At 41.0% G+C, this 13,914-nt stretch overlaps 2 protein-coding genes and 1 non-coding gene across 5 annotated transcripts; 2 read left to right on the top strand and 1 right to left on the bottom strand.

The window, feature by feature from the left end:
- Nucleotides 1-668: 668 nt before the first annotated feature.
- Nucleotides 669-8,407, bottom strand: LOC102721029 (glucose-1-phosphate adenylyltransferase large subunit 2, cytosolic). 3 transcript variants are annotated; one of them, XM_040521886.1, is made up of 17 exons: nt 8,135-8,407; nt 7,154-7,192; nt 4,704-4,934; nt 4,193-4,315; nt 3,467-3,637; nt 3,238-3,327; nt 3,047-3,133; nt 2,908-2,963; nt 2,720-2,813; nt 2,484-2,596; nt 2,345-2,417; nt 1,865-1,945; nt 1,661-1,747; nt 1,477-1,581; nt 1,288-1,394; nt 1,134-1,194; nt 669-1,036 (listed from the first exon to the last, which is right to left on the bottom strand). In XM_040521886.1, exons 3-17 carry the CDS (start codon nt 4,908-4,910, stop codon nt 935-937), a joined length of 1,557 nt encoding a protein of 518 aa, XP_040377820.1. In that variant the 5' UTR covers nt 4,911-4,934; nt 7,154-7,192; nt 8,135-8,407; the 3' UTR covers nt 669-934. The 3 variants fall into 3 exon arrangements, with proteins under 3 accessions (XP_040377820.1, XP_015698857.1, XP_006644406.1); XM_015843371.2 differs by lacking the exon at nt 7,154-7,192 and having other exon boundaries at nt 4,704-4,940; XM_006644343.3 differs by lacking the exon at nt 7,154-7,192.
- Nucleotides 8,408-8,803: 396 nt separating this feature from the next.
- On the top strand, nt 8,804-9,676 carry LOC102720748 (50S ribosomal protein L31). The gene is made up of 2 exons (XM_006644342.3): nt 8,804-8,997; nt 9,099-9,676. Exons 1-2 carry the CDS (start codon nt 8,920-8,922, stop codon nt 9,411-9,413), a joined length of 393 nt encoding a protein of 130 aa, XP_006644405.1. The 5' UTR covers nt 8,804-8,919; the 3' UTR covers nt 9,414-9,676.
- Nucleotides 9,677-11,224: 1,548 nt separating this feature from the next.
- Nucleotides 11,225-11,297, top strand: TRNAR-CCU. Its single transcript has one exon. It is a non-coding gene; the product is annotated as a tRNA-Arg (tRNA).
- The last annotated feature ends 2,617 nt before the right edge of the window (nt 11,298-13,914 follow it).

Raw genomic sequence — 13,914 nt, 5'->3', positions numbered from 1 at the left:
TTACAGGTGTTCCCTTGCGCAGTATTGGCTAGAGGTCACGGACATCAACACCTCGAGTCGTCAACAACATCGGTGTTGGGATGATGGATGGGTGTGAAAAAGAAAAGGAAGAAAATAAAATAGAAAAGAGAAAAAAAATGAAAAATTGTGCTTAGGCACTGAATATGGGGCCTAGAAATTTGTAGTGAGAGAGAGGACTACTCCCTCCGTCCCCAACTTTTCATTTTTTCTATCGAGCATTTGACCATCCGTCTTATTTAAAAAAATCAAGAAATTTTTTAAAAAAAACTAGTCACACATAAAATATTGCTCATGTTTTATTATCTAATAAATAAAATTATTAATCATAATTTTTTTAAATAAGACGAAGAGTTAAATATTGTATCTAAAAATTAAAAAGTTAATTTGTTTTGGGACGGAGGGAAAAAATTAAAAAGTTAATTGTTTTGGGACGGAGGGAGTAGAAATTTGGGAGAGACCGTTGGGGCCTGGATGAACAACCTGATAAATAAAATATGGAGGAAAATCTTTTTGGACAACTTGCCAAAATGAACAAATAGTAAGATTTGGAGAAGTTTCTGGAGAGGCTCACATCGTCGTCTCGAAGAGTCAAACAAGGGAATCACATGATAGGTAGTGGGCATGCCACTGAGAGAGGACATACACATGGTATAAATTTCAGAATAGAATAATAGAGTTTCCATTTCAAAACAAACTAAATGCAGAATGATGCAGTTACACAAGGTTCCTGCTACCTCCTCGAGCAGCTTATTGCATACAACTAAACCAAAAACACCACTTCGCCATGAAGGCTATGCTATCCGTCTTGAATTTGACTCGTGCATTTTCATGCCATCTCTCGCACCATACCACATCAATGGATGCTAGCCTTGAGATGATTGGAGGTGCTTGATTTCAAGGCTTGTCTACGCTTTCATATGACAGTTCCATCCTGGATGGTTGCATTCTTTAGTATCACTACAATTCCAGACCTTATGTAGTATCCCTCTTCAGGGTGATCAGCCTCTTGGACACCCTATCATAATGAATGAATTCATGTGGTTACCAAGTGTTTGAAAGATAGTTCATCGAGTCTTGAATTAGTTCAATATGGAGTATATGTTCTTGCTCACCTCAGCGTTTGCAATGACCACATTCCTGCCAATTCTAGCGTTCATGTCGATGATACAGTTCCTAAAAGTCATCAAAAGGTCTCAGCATACGGTAACACGATATTGCCACGTGGAGGCAGTAATATATACTAAGCATTAGTTCAGGCGGGCTCACCTTATCTTTGTGTTCTCGCCTACACCAATTGGGACCCTACCTTCTAACAATAGCTTTGAATTTTCTTCTTCGGTTTCATATAAATCTGCGCCCATCATCATGGTATCCTGTGAATATTAGAAAGTGTAAAACTATATGAGAATGCATAACAATGCCCAGACTATGAGCTTATGTATTGACACTATGTACCTTGAGTTCACACCCAATGCTAAGGCGTGAACATATTCCAATAACAGAATGCTCAATGGTGCATTCACTAAAGGAACAACCATCGGAGATTATTGCATCTTTGATCTGCAGAGAAAAAAAAATCCAAAATTTAAATTGTGTTGTTGTGATGTGAGGCAACAACTGTGTTTTACATGACTAATACCTTGCACTTCTCCAATTTTGTTGGAGGCAAGTGTCGAGGTGAAGTGAAGAAAGGCGTTTTTGGATCGTAAAATTCAAACTTTGGAGGCTAGAATGGAGAAACATGTCAGACAAATATTGTATACATTTTTTGGGTAATACTGTACAGGGTATCATGCAATATATTTATAGTGCACCATGGAACACAACATACACACAACAATACCTGCTCGGTGAGGGCCAAGTTTGCCTTGAAAAATGATTTGATTGTTCCAATGTCCTCCCAATATTCTGTGAATACACATGCCTAACACAACAGAATGCAAATTTATGTTACATAGAGTAGCAAAAGATTTAAAAAGTTCATAGAACCATATATTGTTGTGGGTCTTGCCCTGTTAGTTAATACCAGGACTCTAGTAACCACAAAACATTGGGATTTTCGAATATGTGAAGTCAAACTTAAATTCTGGCTATAATTATATTTATGAACATTTTCTTGGATATAAGAATGATGTGCAGCATTTTGTATAAATTATAAATACATCATATTCTACTCAAAGTCATGTTATCAGACTATGTCAGTGTCCAGATTCCAGAACATCACTCTTCTATAAGTGGAGGCAACGTTAATTAACCAATGAAAATGCAAAAGAAATAGATAGAGATTATTAGTAAATCTAGATCACAGTTGTTCAGAACTTACCTTCACATTATGCTCTAAAACAGCTCTTGGGAGAATTTCAGATCCAAAGTCACGCAGATGCGCATATTTTGACCTAAGAATACGAACTATCAGAAGACGGTAGGAATTGGATTGAACTATCACCAAGTGTACCACTTACTTCAGAATGTCTAAAAGAACATCCTTTTTTAAGACATAAATGCCCATTGATGCAATGTAGGGATACTTTTGTGTATCATCTATTGTGTAGCTGAGGAAGCTGGTGTCAACTTTCTGCAGTGATCAATGGATTTAGTGCAGTATGCAGAAAATATAACTATTTCTGAACAGGGCAACAATGCTGATGAACTAAGGAAAGGATTTCTGAAGAAAATAGAAAAGATAACAATTACTAACCATTGACTCCAAATCAACACCCTGTGGTTTCTCAAAAAATTGGATCACACGTCCTGAATTATCAAACTTCACTAGTCCATATTCAGAAGCTCGGCTACCAAAAGAACAGAAGAAAATTAGAACAAGTGTATCTTATGTTGGACAAGTAAAAGGCGTGCTCACATAACCAGGATACGGTCACTAATTACCTCCTGTCAACGGGAGCACATGATATGGTAATATCAGCATTGTCATCAACATGTTTCTGAAAGTATTACATGTCAAAATATTGCTCAATCCAAAATCAAGATATGCACAAAGCAAAAAAAGAATGACAACATAATGAACCTGCACAAGCTCCATATAATTCATCCGGTAAAGTTGATCTCCACACAAGATTATAATGTGTTCAATGTTGTTTTGATTGTAATAATCCTGAACATGAGCCCAGTAAAAGGGATATTTTATTATCCATGATGAAAGTAACATGCTGCCAGAATTATTACGCACTTGTTTATGGAAAGAAACAAATTAATTACCTCAAGTATCCACATAAATTTTCTGATGGCATCTGCTGTACCCTCGAACCATCCAGCAGGTTCCTCAGGCATTTGTGTAGCAGCCAATACCTATATATTGGCAACAGTAGTTCAATTAATGTTGCTAACTGCTAGTAACTTTTTTCACATTTTAATTGAAAAATAATGCAAAACGTATAATATGAAACTCCTCCCACTAAGGCATATCAAGAATATAAAGGTAAATTACCTGCACAGACCCATCAGTAAAGTTGATTCCCCCACCAAGGTATGTACGATGGATATGGCGATTAAGAGAAGCAGAATTGAACTGAGTCATCACAAATATTTTGTTTATGCCACTATTGAAGCAGTTGCTCATAGGAATATCAATAAGCCTGTAACATCCTCCAACAGGAACCTAAGTAACACAAGAAGAAAGAAAAGAATTGATCATCCATTCACAGTTGGCGTCAAAATGCCTGCCTCCTAGTCACTGATAGCCTTGATGACATGAGAGTTCAAGTTAAAGACTTAAGTTAAGAGAGCCAAATTTGAAGCTTTTATGTTTTTGGATTGAAGTTCTGAAAGAAGTCGATAACTTGTTGGTTAGCATCTTTGTTGTCTAATGGTTGTGTTGATGTGATACTCTGTTATTTCCTAGTATATGTCATTAGTCTAGGCACCTAGCAAGAATATTTCCAAATGAATAGTAAAGAACTAACCGAGTAACACAGTAAGCAATCAGAAATTACAAAATAATATCAGAATATGTTGTTACATGATTTGCACAGCTACTCAATCAAGTTAAGTGACAAACATTAAGAATATTAAATCAAAATTAGTACTTGTAAGTTTGAAATGAGAAGATTCCGAACTTTTTTCCTTAAACTCTAAGTACGTTGTCTACAAGAAATCTATCATCTGCACAGTATAGTAGTCAACTTTTGATATAAATAGTGCTTCACTTTCTTACAGCAGGGGTAGCCATTGTGCTTGTCAGAGGAAAGAGTTGTACTCCAGTGCCTCCACCCAAAATGACAGCAGAAACACGGCTTGCATCAGCATAGTTCTTTTGGGAGGATTGTGTCTGAAGATGCTGCAAAATTTAAGCTCAATTAGATTATCTGAAAATGATGGTATATAAGCACTTTCCATGCAACTCTACACATATATTGAACAACAATTCATGAATATAATATCAAACTAAGCACAAAATAGAACTGAAGGATGAGAACATTAATTGCTTATTGCATGGAAGTATGGAACTAAACCACATCAATTGTAAGATCTTCCAGCTAGGATTTATTTTCTAAAATTCCTCCCACATGTTCTTAATGCATTTAGTAAACCGAGATGTCCATTGGTTGAATGTAGTGATTAAAGTTACAATTCTCTATATTCTTGAAAAAACGTGTTGTGGCTGTGGAATAACAAATTCAATAAAAACAGAAAACAACAAAGTTATAAAGGAGATAAATACTTACAAGAGTGTCTCCATCAGCATCTGACGTGAACACACATCGTGCGGTTCCAGCGACTCCGTCACCAAAACACCTCTTCCTCAATGCTTTCTCCTGTGTCATGCCCCCAATATTCAATCTTTCCATCAACCTTTCAGTATCAGCACTCTCACCAGCTCTTCTGGTTGGTTGTGCACAAGCATTCGTGTCCAATGGCATCATGAATTGCATGGCTACTCAAAGTGCTAGGCGAACCTGCAACTAAAAAATGACAAGGTAATTATATTCTTCAAGAATATGCAGAAAAATTGTGTCGTGCCGTCATTTCAGAAAGAGAGAGAAATGCAAAAGCCTCCATCCTGAACAACAAGAAGGAAGTAACACAACACTAAATATAACATACAGACAAGAATAACATCCATCTGCCAGGAGATCAAGCATTCGTCTGAATATATACAGATAGAGTTGAACTGCTGCTGCTGCTTGAGCCCACTGTTAACCTTCAGATTGGAGATCTAGAATTCTGAGGTGTCCTACGCTTGAGCTTTTAAATAGGAAATTTTTGTAAAGAAGAAAACCATTTGTGGAAGGCTCAACATTCATCCGTCAAAATTATTTCTAAATTCTATCACTTCCCTATGGCAAGACTGCAATAGAGATAGCGTAAAAGACCAAGACAAGTCAAATGATTAATTATTAGCATTCGGTCCATCATAACTCCAACATCAAACAACTGGATTGAGAAAGACTAAGCAAAAAAATATTCAAGAAAAGAAAGAGTAAGCAAAAAAGAAAGGCCACAAAATGAACCCAAGCAGGCAAAATTGCATGCAGTTCCTACAATTTAGATAGCTCAAGATCAATGCAACAAGATATGCTTTTCTATGCTTTATGGGTAAAATAAACATGGAAAATTTGAAACAGTTCTCAAAAGCATGGAATCCAACTGAAGAAAACAATGTACCCATCTCAATGCACAAAACTGCATATCATTCATTTTTCTAGCCCAGGATTCATATAGGAAATGATTGTTGAAATTCACTTGGAGGGTACACAGTTGATAGTAGTTCACTATTTGCATCAATAATTCATAAATATGGAACAAATGAAGAGAAAAATATGGCTACAAAGTCGAACCATATGCTCACAAATAGAACAGAACAATGCTAAAAGATCAAAGATGTGCTTGCCTTCCCAAGTGTTCTTGTGGATCTAATGCCTGTAGTATGTGCAATTGTGGTGACTCTGGTGTGCTTATAAAGAGTCGGAAGGTAGAGATGAATTGTGTGAAGCCATTGACAACTGTATGAAAGGCTGGACACCTTTGGCGTTACGTTCATGCATGGGAAGGAAGCAAGGTTCACATTTCTCCCTAGTCCCCACAGAGCCTTACTATAACGTTCCCTTTCTTAGTTTTTCTTTTCTATCCTTGTCATTTGGCATAAACACAAGAAAGTACATTTCTTTTAAAAATTGTTTTTCTCGTTTCATGAAAATGCATCGTGTACTGGAGTATAAACTCCATAGGAGTAGATCGTATTAACTTACAGAGATGATTATCCACTAACTATGATGATGATGCCTATATTTGAATATTTACCTTCCTCTAATAAAGATGGCAAAAAGTTTCTCTTGGTCCAATTTACATGTAAAATGGGGAAAGTCCAAAGGAGCATGATGTAGGTGATGGTAGGTGGACATGCCGTAACGCAAACAAAGCAGCTAATACATACGAAACATTTTATACAAAGGATGTTTCTGGGGAAAGTAACTTTGTCATGCAGCTTTCTCTTTGTAGGCAGCTGTAGATGATACTCCCAAAATGCTAACTCAAGGATGCCTTTTTTTCCAAATGTTATTTGGTTTTAGACTTCCTTTTGCAGGAGGAAAATATAAGACAAGCTAGTTCCATGAAAACAACTGGAACAAAGGTGCTTGCGCTGGGAATATTTGTCATTATGTAACAACTGTTACAATGCATGTGAAAGCTTTAAGGGGAATAAAAGGAAAAGTGAGCTGGAATTAATGGTAGTGAGCTAGTTTCACACTCACGCAAGGTCCATTAATAAAGCTCATTAAAGGCTTCAGATAAATGCCAAAATGAATTTCGAGACATTGCTACTTCTATCTTCCTCTCTAGTCTCCACTCATTTGAGTTCTATTTTATGGTAAAATTGATTTGCATTTCTGAAATATGAGCTCAGTCTTATCCAATTTCTTACGATGCTGAAAAGTTAGAGATGAACCATGTTTTACAGAAGTAATGCAATTGAATTCTTGATATAGTATGAAAAAATTACATTGGTAGAAAAGTAAAACATTAATATTTAGATTTTAGATTTATTTTACTATGCATTATAACATTGTTAGTTTCCTGTTATAGTAAAAATATATTTACGAATTTCATAAGGCAATTCTGAATCTTAACAGATTGCAAATGTTATTCTCGGATAGAGGAACCTAGAATGTTGTACCTTTGAAGCCATCTCTCCAAGGCAGTCCAATTTTGCTGCCTACAAAATATGAATTTGTACTGTACAACAATACGTGGTTATGGCTATAGGTTTCAACAAGCAAACACCCTGAAATACTGAAAGAGAGGCCCGCTCTTATGATTTTTGAAAGTAACTAGTCATTGGTCCAAGCAATTGCACAGATCAGTTAAATGCTAGTCGATTCTGTGAGGGTCCAGCTTTGAAGAAAAAAACATTTCAATAAAAAAGATATTGTGATTTTTCCATTTTCAAAGGAAATATAACTGAGAAAATTGGCGAAAACCATTTTTTACAACTTTGATATAGCACTTTACATGAGGAAAAAGAGACTACAGGTCAAACTGTCATAATCTAAGATACATGTACATGTCCTTTCATATCGGCCAGGATTTGTTTGGAATAGTGCAGACAACACCGATTCCCTTAGGACAAGCAGGTATTTTAACTATGTTTCCCTGCCAAATGAAGGAATTAGGCATGATCCCCTTCCCCTTTTGTCCAAACAAACTATTATAAGGTGTCAAACTCCATGCTCGCTCCTCCATTAAGCCTTGAGTTATGATCATCGTGGGCATCTCAAAGGAGGCAATGTGTATGTACTCTGTATATATCAGGTATAGTCAATAATTTTTTCCTTACATATATGATGTATGTACTCTGTATGCTAGAGCCTAGAATCCAGTTGAAACATGCCTACTTTTATGAAGAGGAACTCTTTGCAATTAAAAAAAAAAATCTGGAAACATTGTGTTACCTACAAAATCATCAACGTTGCCATTACCTTAAGTGGTAATATTGGATACATAAGGGTGAACCCAATGAAACCTATCCTCTCCGTCATATGCAACCTCAAATGAACCACTAAACCACTATAGTAGAGAGATAATTGAGAATGTATCCAAAACTCAACACGCCATTTTGCTGCAGAAGGGACATGAATGACGAGGATGATATACGTACTTAGGCAGTTAGGGCACCCCGACACCCGAGCGTGTCCGAGACGCCAAAGTGGAGATTGAGGTGGTCAAGGCGGCATCCCCTGCTGGATTGGACTCCGGACTGAGAAGCCAAGCCGGGAGCGTCGCCACCGCGGGGCGGTCCCCGGCAGGCTGTGCCGCCGCGGGGGGAGAAACTCGTGGCGATCCAGGAACCGGCGACGAACCCCATCAGCATGTGCGTTGCCTCGAATCGCTTCTCGTGGGGTGCTAGGGTTTTCACGGCGGGCGCCGGCAAAGCAAGTCTCACCGTCGCGGCAAGAAGAGAGGAGGCTGTCACCGGTGGAGCTTTCCGGCCTTCCGGGCGGGGAACCGTGAGCTAACATGGGCCTCGTGGGCCTGTCTGGAAGTGGGTCTGCCAGGTGCCATGCCTTTGGGCCTTTACCTCCCCGTAGACCATGGGCCTGTGAAAAGTTTATTCCACTGACAGTGGGCCCTCTGATTTCAACGAGAATGCAATGCACCACACGAAAAAAAAAAAAACGTATTTTCACCACGTACAAAACTCGCCTTGTCATTTTTTGCAGTAGGTCGCCAACGTGTATCAGCCCAAGCGAAACAGCAACACTGAGAAGTCGGAAAGATCCAGAAAGCCCAGACGAAGCCGAGGCGGCCGAGCGAACGGCCTCAAAAATCCCGAGAACCATCAACGGCGAGAGGATAACACCACCACCCAGGAAACCGATAAGAGGCACCCACACGAGCACAGGGAAAGCCGGAGGAGCAAGCGCGACGCGAGGGAAGGCAGCCATGGCGCTCTCCCTCTCCACCTCCTTCCTGCCGACCCCGGCCACGAGGACCACCCTCCACTCCCTCGTCCCATCCCAGGTACGCCCCCGCCCGTTCGTTCGATTCCCTTCCCATGAACCCCCGATTCCGCAACCGGTGATTAAAACCGTGCGGCGGCGGCGGCGATTTTTGCTGCGCAGAGGATGCGGTGCTCGATGCGGAAGAAGGGGCTGCACCCGGAGATCTACGAGGACGCGAAGGTGTACTGCAACGGGGAGCTGGTGCTGGTGACGGGGGGCACCAAGCCGGAGTACACGGTGGACGTGTGGTCCGGGAACCACCCCTACTACGTCGGCGACACCTCGGCGATGGTCGTCATGGACAGCCAGATCGAGAAGTTCCGCAAGAAGTGGGGGCACATCAAGGAGTACTGGCCCGAGGACCAGTGGAGGGAGATGCACCCCGACGGCGACCCGGAGTTCGACCCGGAGGAGGAATCCGCCGGCGCCAACTGAAGCCCTCCCTGCCTAGCCTCTCGCCTCCGCCCGCCCGGTGGGTGCTCCGCCTTACCGATGCTGTTCCTCTTTCGGTTGATTTGGGAAATTACGTAAAAAATGGATTAGCTACTCTGCTTGAACCTTCCGCTACACATGCATTTGCTTTGCTCTCTAGGTGTTCGATCAATGTTCTCTATGGATACATATGACAATTTCTGGCATCGAACTGTTTGCAAACACTCTTGACATCGATATAAAATGGAGATATTTCGTACTCTGTATTTGGACATTTCCAATTCGTTGAGTCGATGCATGATCGTGTTGGTCTGGAGTAAAATCGTTTCATCTCCATAGGAAAATATGTGCTAGTACTTTTTTTTTCTTTTAACCATAACTTTTTAGTTTAAGGACTCCACGACCCCACCATACCAAATTACCAATGAGGATTCGGGATACATCAGAAGCATGGTGTTCGTAATATTCTGTTCAGTTCGGTAAATTCACTCGATGGTATACAAAATATCTATGTGCTACAAGCGTTTCTCTTGCATTAATACATTTGGGATGATATTTCGCAATAATGGTATATCACCGTTGAAAATGCAGTAATTGCCACTTCAGAAAGATAATATCGCTCTTGCGCCTCCTATCTAGACAATACTACAATAGACAGTTTGTCGTGGTTATTTAGAGTAAATACCTATAGATTTTTTCAGATAGCGAAAAGAAACCGGTCAATCTGTTTGCGTCGAACGCCCTATAAACAATAATACCTTCGTATCATATTGTAAATCATTTTGGATTTTGTCTTTTAAGTCAAACCTTTCTATATTTGAACATAATTGTATAAAAGTATAGCATGATCAAATCAATTTTATTAAATCCACAGTTTTGATGCAGTAGATGTTAGTATTTTCATTTTTTACAAACTTGATCAAATCTAAAAATGGACTTAGAACAAGTGCACAATGCAATAGAGGGACTGCACAGAATGATATAAATGATAGGAAGATACCATGTTCTCCTTAGACTAGTGCGGTGCGGGCTCAAGCCTCACTACTTTTATGACTATAGAAGCTCCCATTAAGCTCTTCTAAAATTTTATCCCAAGCATCAATATAATATAAAGAGGGTTACTTTATCTTGTTTATTCAGACCCTAATATCATTTGCTAGATCCGGCCTATTAGACTACTACTATGTTGGTGAGGAATGGTTACTGATAAAACTTCCCTAGTTTTCCGTGAGCATGGATTCTAAAATTTTCCGTGAGCATGGTTTCTAAAATGTTAAATGGTATGTATTTTATGAGAATTTACGATCTAGAAGTTTCTATAAAAAGTATATTAATCCATTTTTCAAGTTTATAATAGACTAGCAAATACATATGATTTGCTACAGAAATATTATAAAATATCATAGAATATTTTATCAACAATGCTAATATCACTTGTTTGAACCAAATCTGGATTATTCCATAATATCAAGAAAAAACATAGGTTAATTTATATAAAAAAAGCTATACAAACCAATGAGTTGTCACCATCCACCACCACTATAAACATTTAAAGTAGGATCGATAATATTTAATTAATCTAACAAAAGTTTGATATCACTTTATTATGAACTCCTTCCGTATGTGCAGCTAAGACCCAATACCAGCGTCCTGCAGTGAAACAACAATAGCACGTTCTGAAGTTAAATTACTGTGATTTTGATTTCAGTTCTCCAACAAAGCGTCCTGCAGTGAATAACAATAACACGTTGTAAGTCAATTACCCTGATTTAATTTTCAGTAATTACTAATGTTGATTTCATTTCTCTAACAAAGCGCCTGTAGCTCAGTGGATAGAGCGTCTGTTTCCTAAGCAGAAGGCCGTAGGTTCGACCCCTACCTGGCGCGTTTAATTTGAATAATTTTTGTCTTCTTTAAATTTATAATATTTTTACGGCCCCGGCTATTCTGGCTCTGTTATTTTTACTGTGCTATATATTTACGGCCCCTGTCTTTTGACATGTCCCCTGTTTTTTTACCATCTATCGAATTCAGTATTTTTTACGGCCCATGTCTTGTGAACTGCCCCCTGTTTTTTTACCATTTAGTACAATTATTTGTCACATTTTACACATTGATCGGAATTTTCGACAAATTGATCTCAAAATCTTATTTTTCATAACGAACCATTGGCTCAGCATTAGTCCTGCTGGTAACAGGGTTCACCCTACCATGGGTAAAGACTTAACCCCCACATCACACTAATTGCCCACTCTTTCTATTCTCTGCATATGTGTCATCTCCACTACGATCCCTTAGGAAATCAAGTTTGGTAGGGGTGCACGAGGAGATCAATCAGCAAGATAATCTCCCCTAATCACACTGCCTTTTTGATGAATTTGTTGGTTGATTTGGACGAGATCATCATATGATGTATTGTGGGTGCATAGCAAACCCTAAGTTTGTGTAGAGAGGTGAGTCAACTAGAAGATGGAACGTTTATATGGTTCCCCTAACATCGCGCTAGCCCTTGATGGTAGCGATAACACTTTTGCTATTGATCAAACGTTTGATTTTTTGTTTTTCTATCAAACACATGCGTAATGCATGGGGACTGGGGAGGCCATGTATAATTTATATATATGTTTAGATTTATTAGCATCTATATGAATAGGCAAGACTAGAAAATTTTATATTATAAATTTTTTTAAAAGGGTTTATTTGTACTACCTCCGTCCCATAATAACTTCATTTTTCGTTTTTCTGTGTTCAACGTTTGACCATTAGTCTTATTTGAAAAATTTGTACAAAAATTTTAAAAAAATAGTCATGTATAAAGTACTATTCATATTTTATCATCTAGTAATAATAAAAACATTAATCACAAAAATATTTCAAATAAGACGAAGAGTTAAAACATTATATAAAATTATATAAAAACTGAAAAATAAAGTTATTATAGGATGGGTAGTAATAATTTCGGCCAGTGCTATCTCCTCCGGTCTCGTGGTGATCGATCATTTGATCTTCGTCATGCGCGCGAATCTCGACGCGACATAACACCTCAGCCCAACTGAGCTTGAGCCTGCCCGTGAGCAGGCCGGGCAGAGCTACAGAGACGACGCAGAGGCTGGCACCTGATAATCCGTGCGCATACCATAAAAACCGTCTGTTCCAGTCCCCTGCCCGTGTGAGCCGGCTTGCAGCTCTGAAACTCGCCACGCCCACGCGCAGCGTCGCTCGCCGCAGACCACGTGACCTCGCAGCGGCCTCTTGGGCCATGCACAGTGCGCCGACGTGGTGAGAAGCTCCAGCCCATCACTACGGTGTCACAGTGCCAGCAAGCCATGGATCGCACCCTCACACAAGGTGCTTGTGCCCGCTGCAGGGAACGGATGCCTTGTCAGGGTTGGCAGGGAGAAGGCTGGGGTAAGGAAATGAGCGACGCATTGGAAAGAGGTGGTAGTAGCCGCTGGTTCTGTCGTCGTAGGGCCGCCATCGGGATCCATGTGTCGTCGACGCCGTCGGATTCACACGCTGACGCCGCCACCGGGATCCACGTGCCGCCGCCGCCGGGATCCACGCACCGACGTCGTCGAATCCACGTGCTGCCACCGATGGATCCACGCGCCGATGCCGTCGGATCCACGTGCTGACGCCGCCGCCGGGATCCACGAGCCGCCGCCGATGGATCCACGCGCCGCCACTGACGGATCCACACGTTGCCGCCGACGGGATCCACGTGCCGCCGTTGCACCGTTGGATCCGAGCGCCCTGTCGCTAGATCTGCCGGAGGGGAGAGGGGCGCGGGTGGAGGACGCTGGAGGGGGGAGAGGGGAGCAGAGGATCACCGCATGCCGGAGGGGTGGGGGAGATGGCCGCCGCCGCTGCCGTAGGTCTCCCGACGAGCTCTCCCTCACCAGGAGAGGAGAGCAATGAGAAAGGGAGGGACGGGAGGGAGAGGAAGAGGAGAGAGAGCGGGAGGGGATAGAAAAGAATAAAAAATAATATTTTTTGTGGGACCTACTCGAAGCTCTATGTACAGGGTGTGTATCTTCATCTCACGTGACATCTCTTTTTTTTCCCTGAGATAGCTTGTATAGTGTATGCCCTTTATCTTGGTTGTATCGGAGTACAGTACCCTCTTGTATCTCTCTCTCTCTCCTGCGCTCTAGGCCTCGAGCGTCTAGAGACTGGGCAATGTCTGCACGCACGCACCATGGGCGTCCGCCAGGACGTGGCACAGGAGAAAGGCCACGCCTTCCAGCAGTAATAGTTTTTACGGGAAGGAGGACGTGCGTGGCCGTGGCCGTGCAGTGGCTGCCTGCGTGCTGTGTTCGGGGGGCTTGGAGGTTTGTCTCCTGTCTGGTCCGGACCGGGCGTGCAGGCGTGCAGCGGATGCCCGCATGGTGATGGACGTACACTGTCAACGCTGATGCCCGGCCCAGTGCCCCTGACCTCTGTTGGTGTGTGCACGTGCCCAGTGCTTATTCTGTGAATAAGCGAAATAATTTATCTATAAATA

The sequence above is a fragment of the Oryza brachyantha genome, chromosome 1 (genome assembly GCF_000231095.2).
Source record: "Oryza brachyantha chromosome 1, ObraRS2, whole genome shotgun sequence".
Taxonomy (NCBI): Eukaryota; Viridiplantae; Streptophyta; class Magnoliopsida; order Poales; family Poaceae; genus Oryza; species Oryza brachyantha.
The sequence above is the reverse complement of the archived record's forward strand: the minus strand, read 5'-3'. Positions and strand labels throughout refer to the sequence as shown.

What these genes read in the sequence shown, in the direction of transcription:
- LOC102721029 (XM_040521886.1), bottom strand. Translation starts at nt 4,910, where the DNA reads ATGCAATTCATGATGCCATTGGACACGAATGCTTGTGCACAACCAACC. An exon ending in ACTTGGCCCTCACCGAGCAG is followed by an intron (nt 1,748 to 1,864) that starts GTATTGTTGTGT and finishes TCTCCATTCTAG; the next exon opens with CCTCCAAAGTTTGAATTTTA. An exon ending in GGCGAGAACACAAAGATAAG is followed by an intron (nt 1,195 to 1,287) that starts GTGAGCCCGCCT and finishes GATGACTTTTAG; the next exon opens with GAACTGTATCATCGACATGA.
- LOC102720748 (XM_006644342.3), top strand. Translation starts at nt 8,920, where the DNA reads ATGGCGCTCTCCCTCTCCACCTCCTTCCTGCCGACCCCGGCCACGAGG. An exon ending in ACTCCCTCGTCCCATCCCAG is followed by an intron (nt 8,998 to 9,098) that starts GTACGCCCCCGC and finishes TTTGCTGCGCAG; the next exon opens with AGGATGCGGTGCTCGATGCG.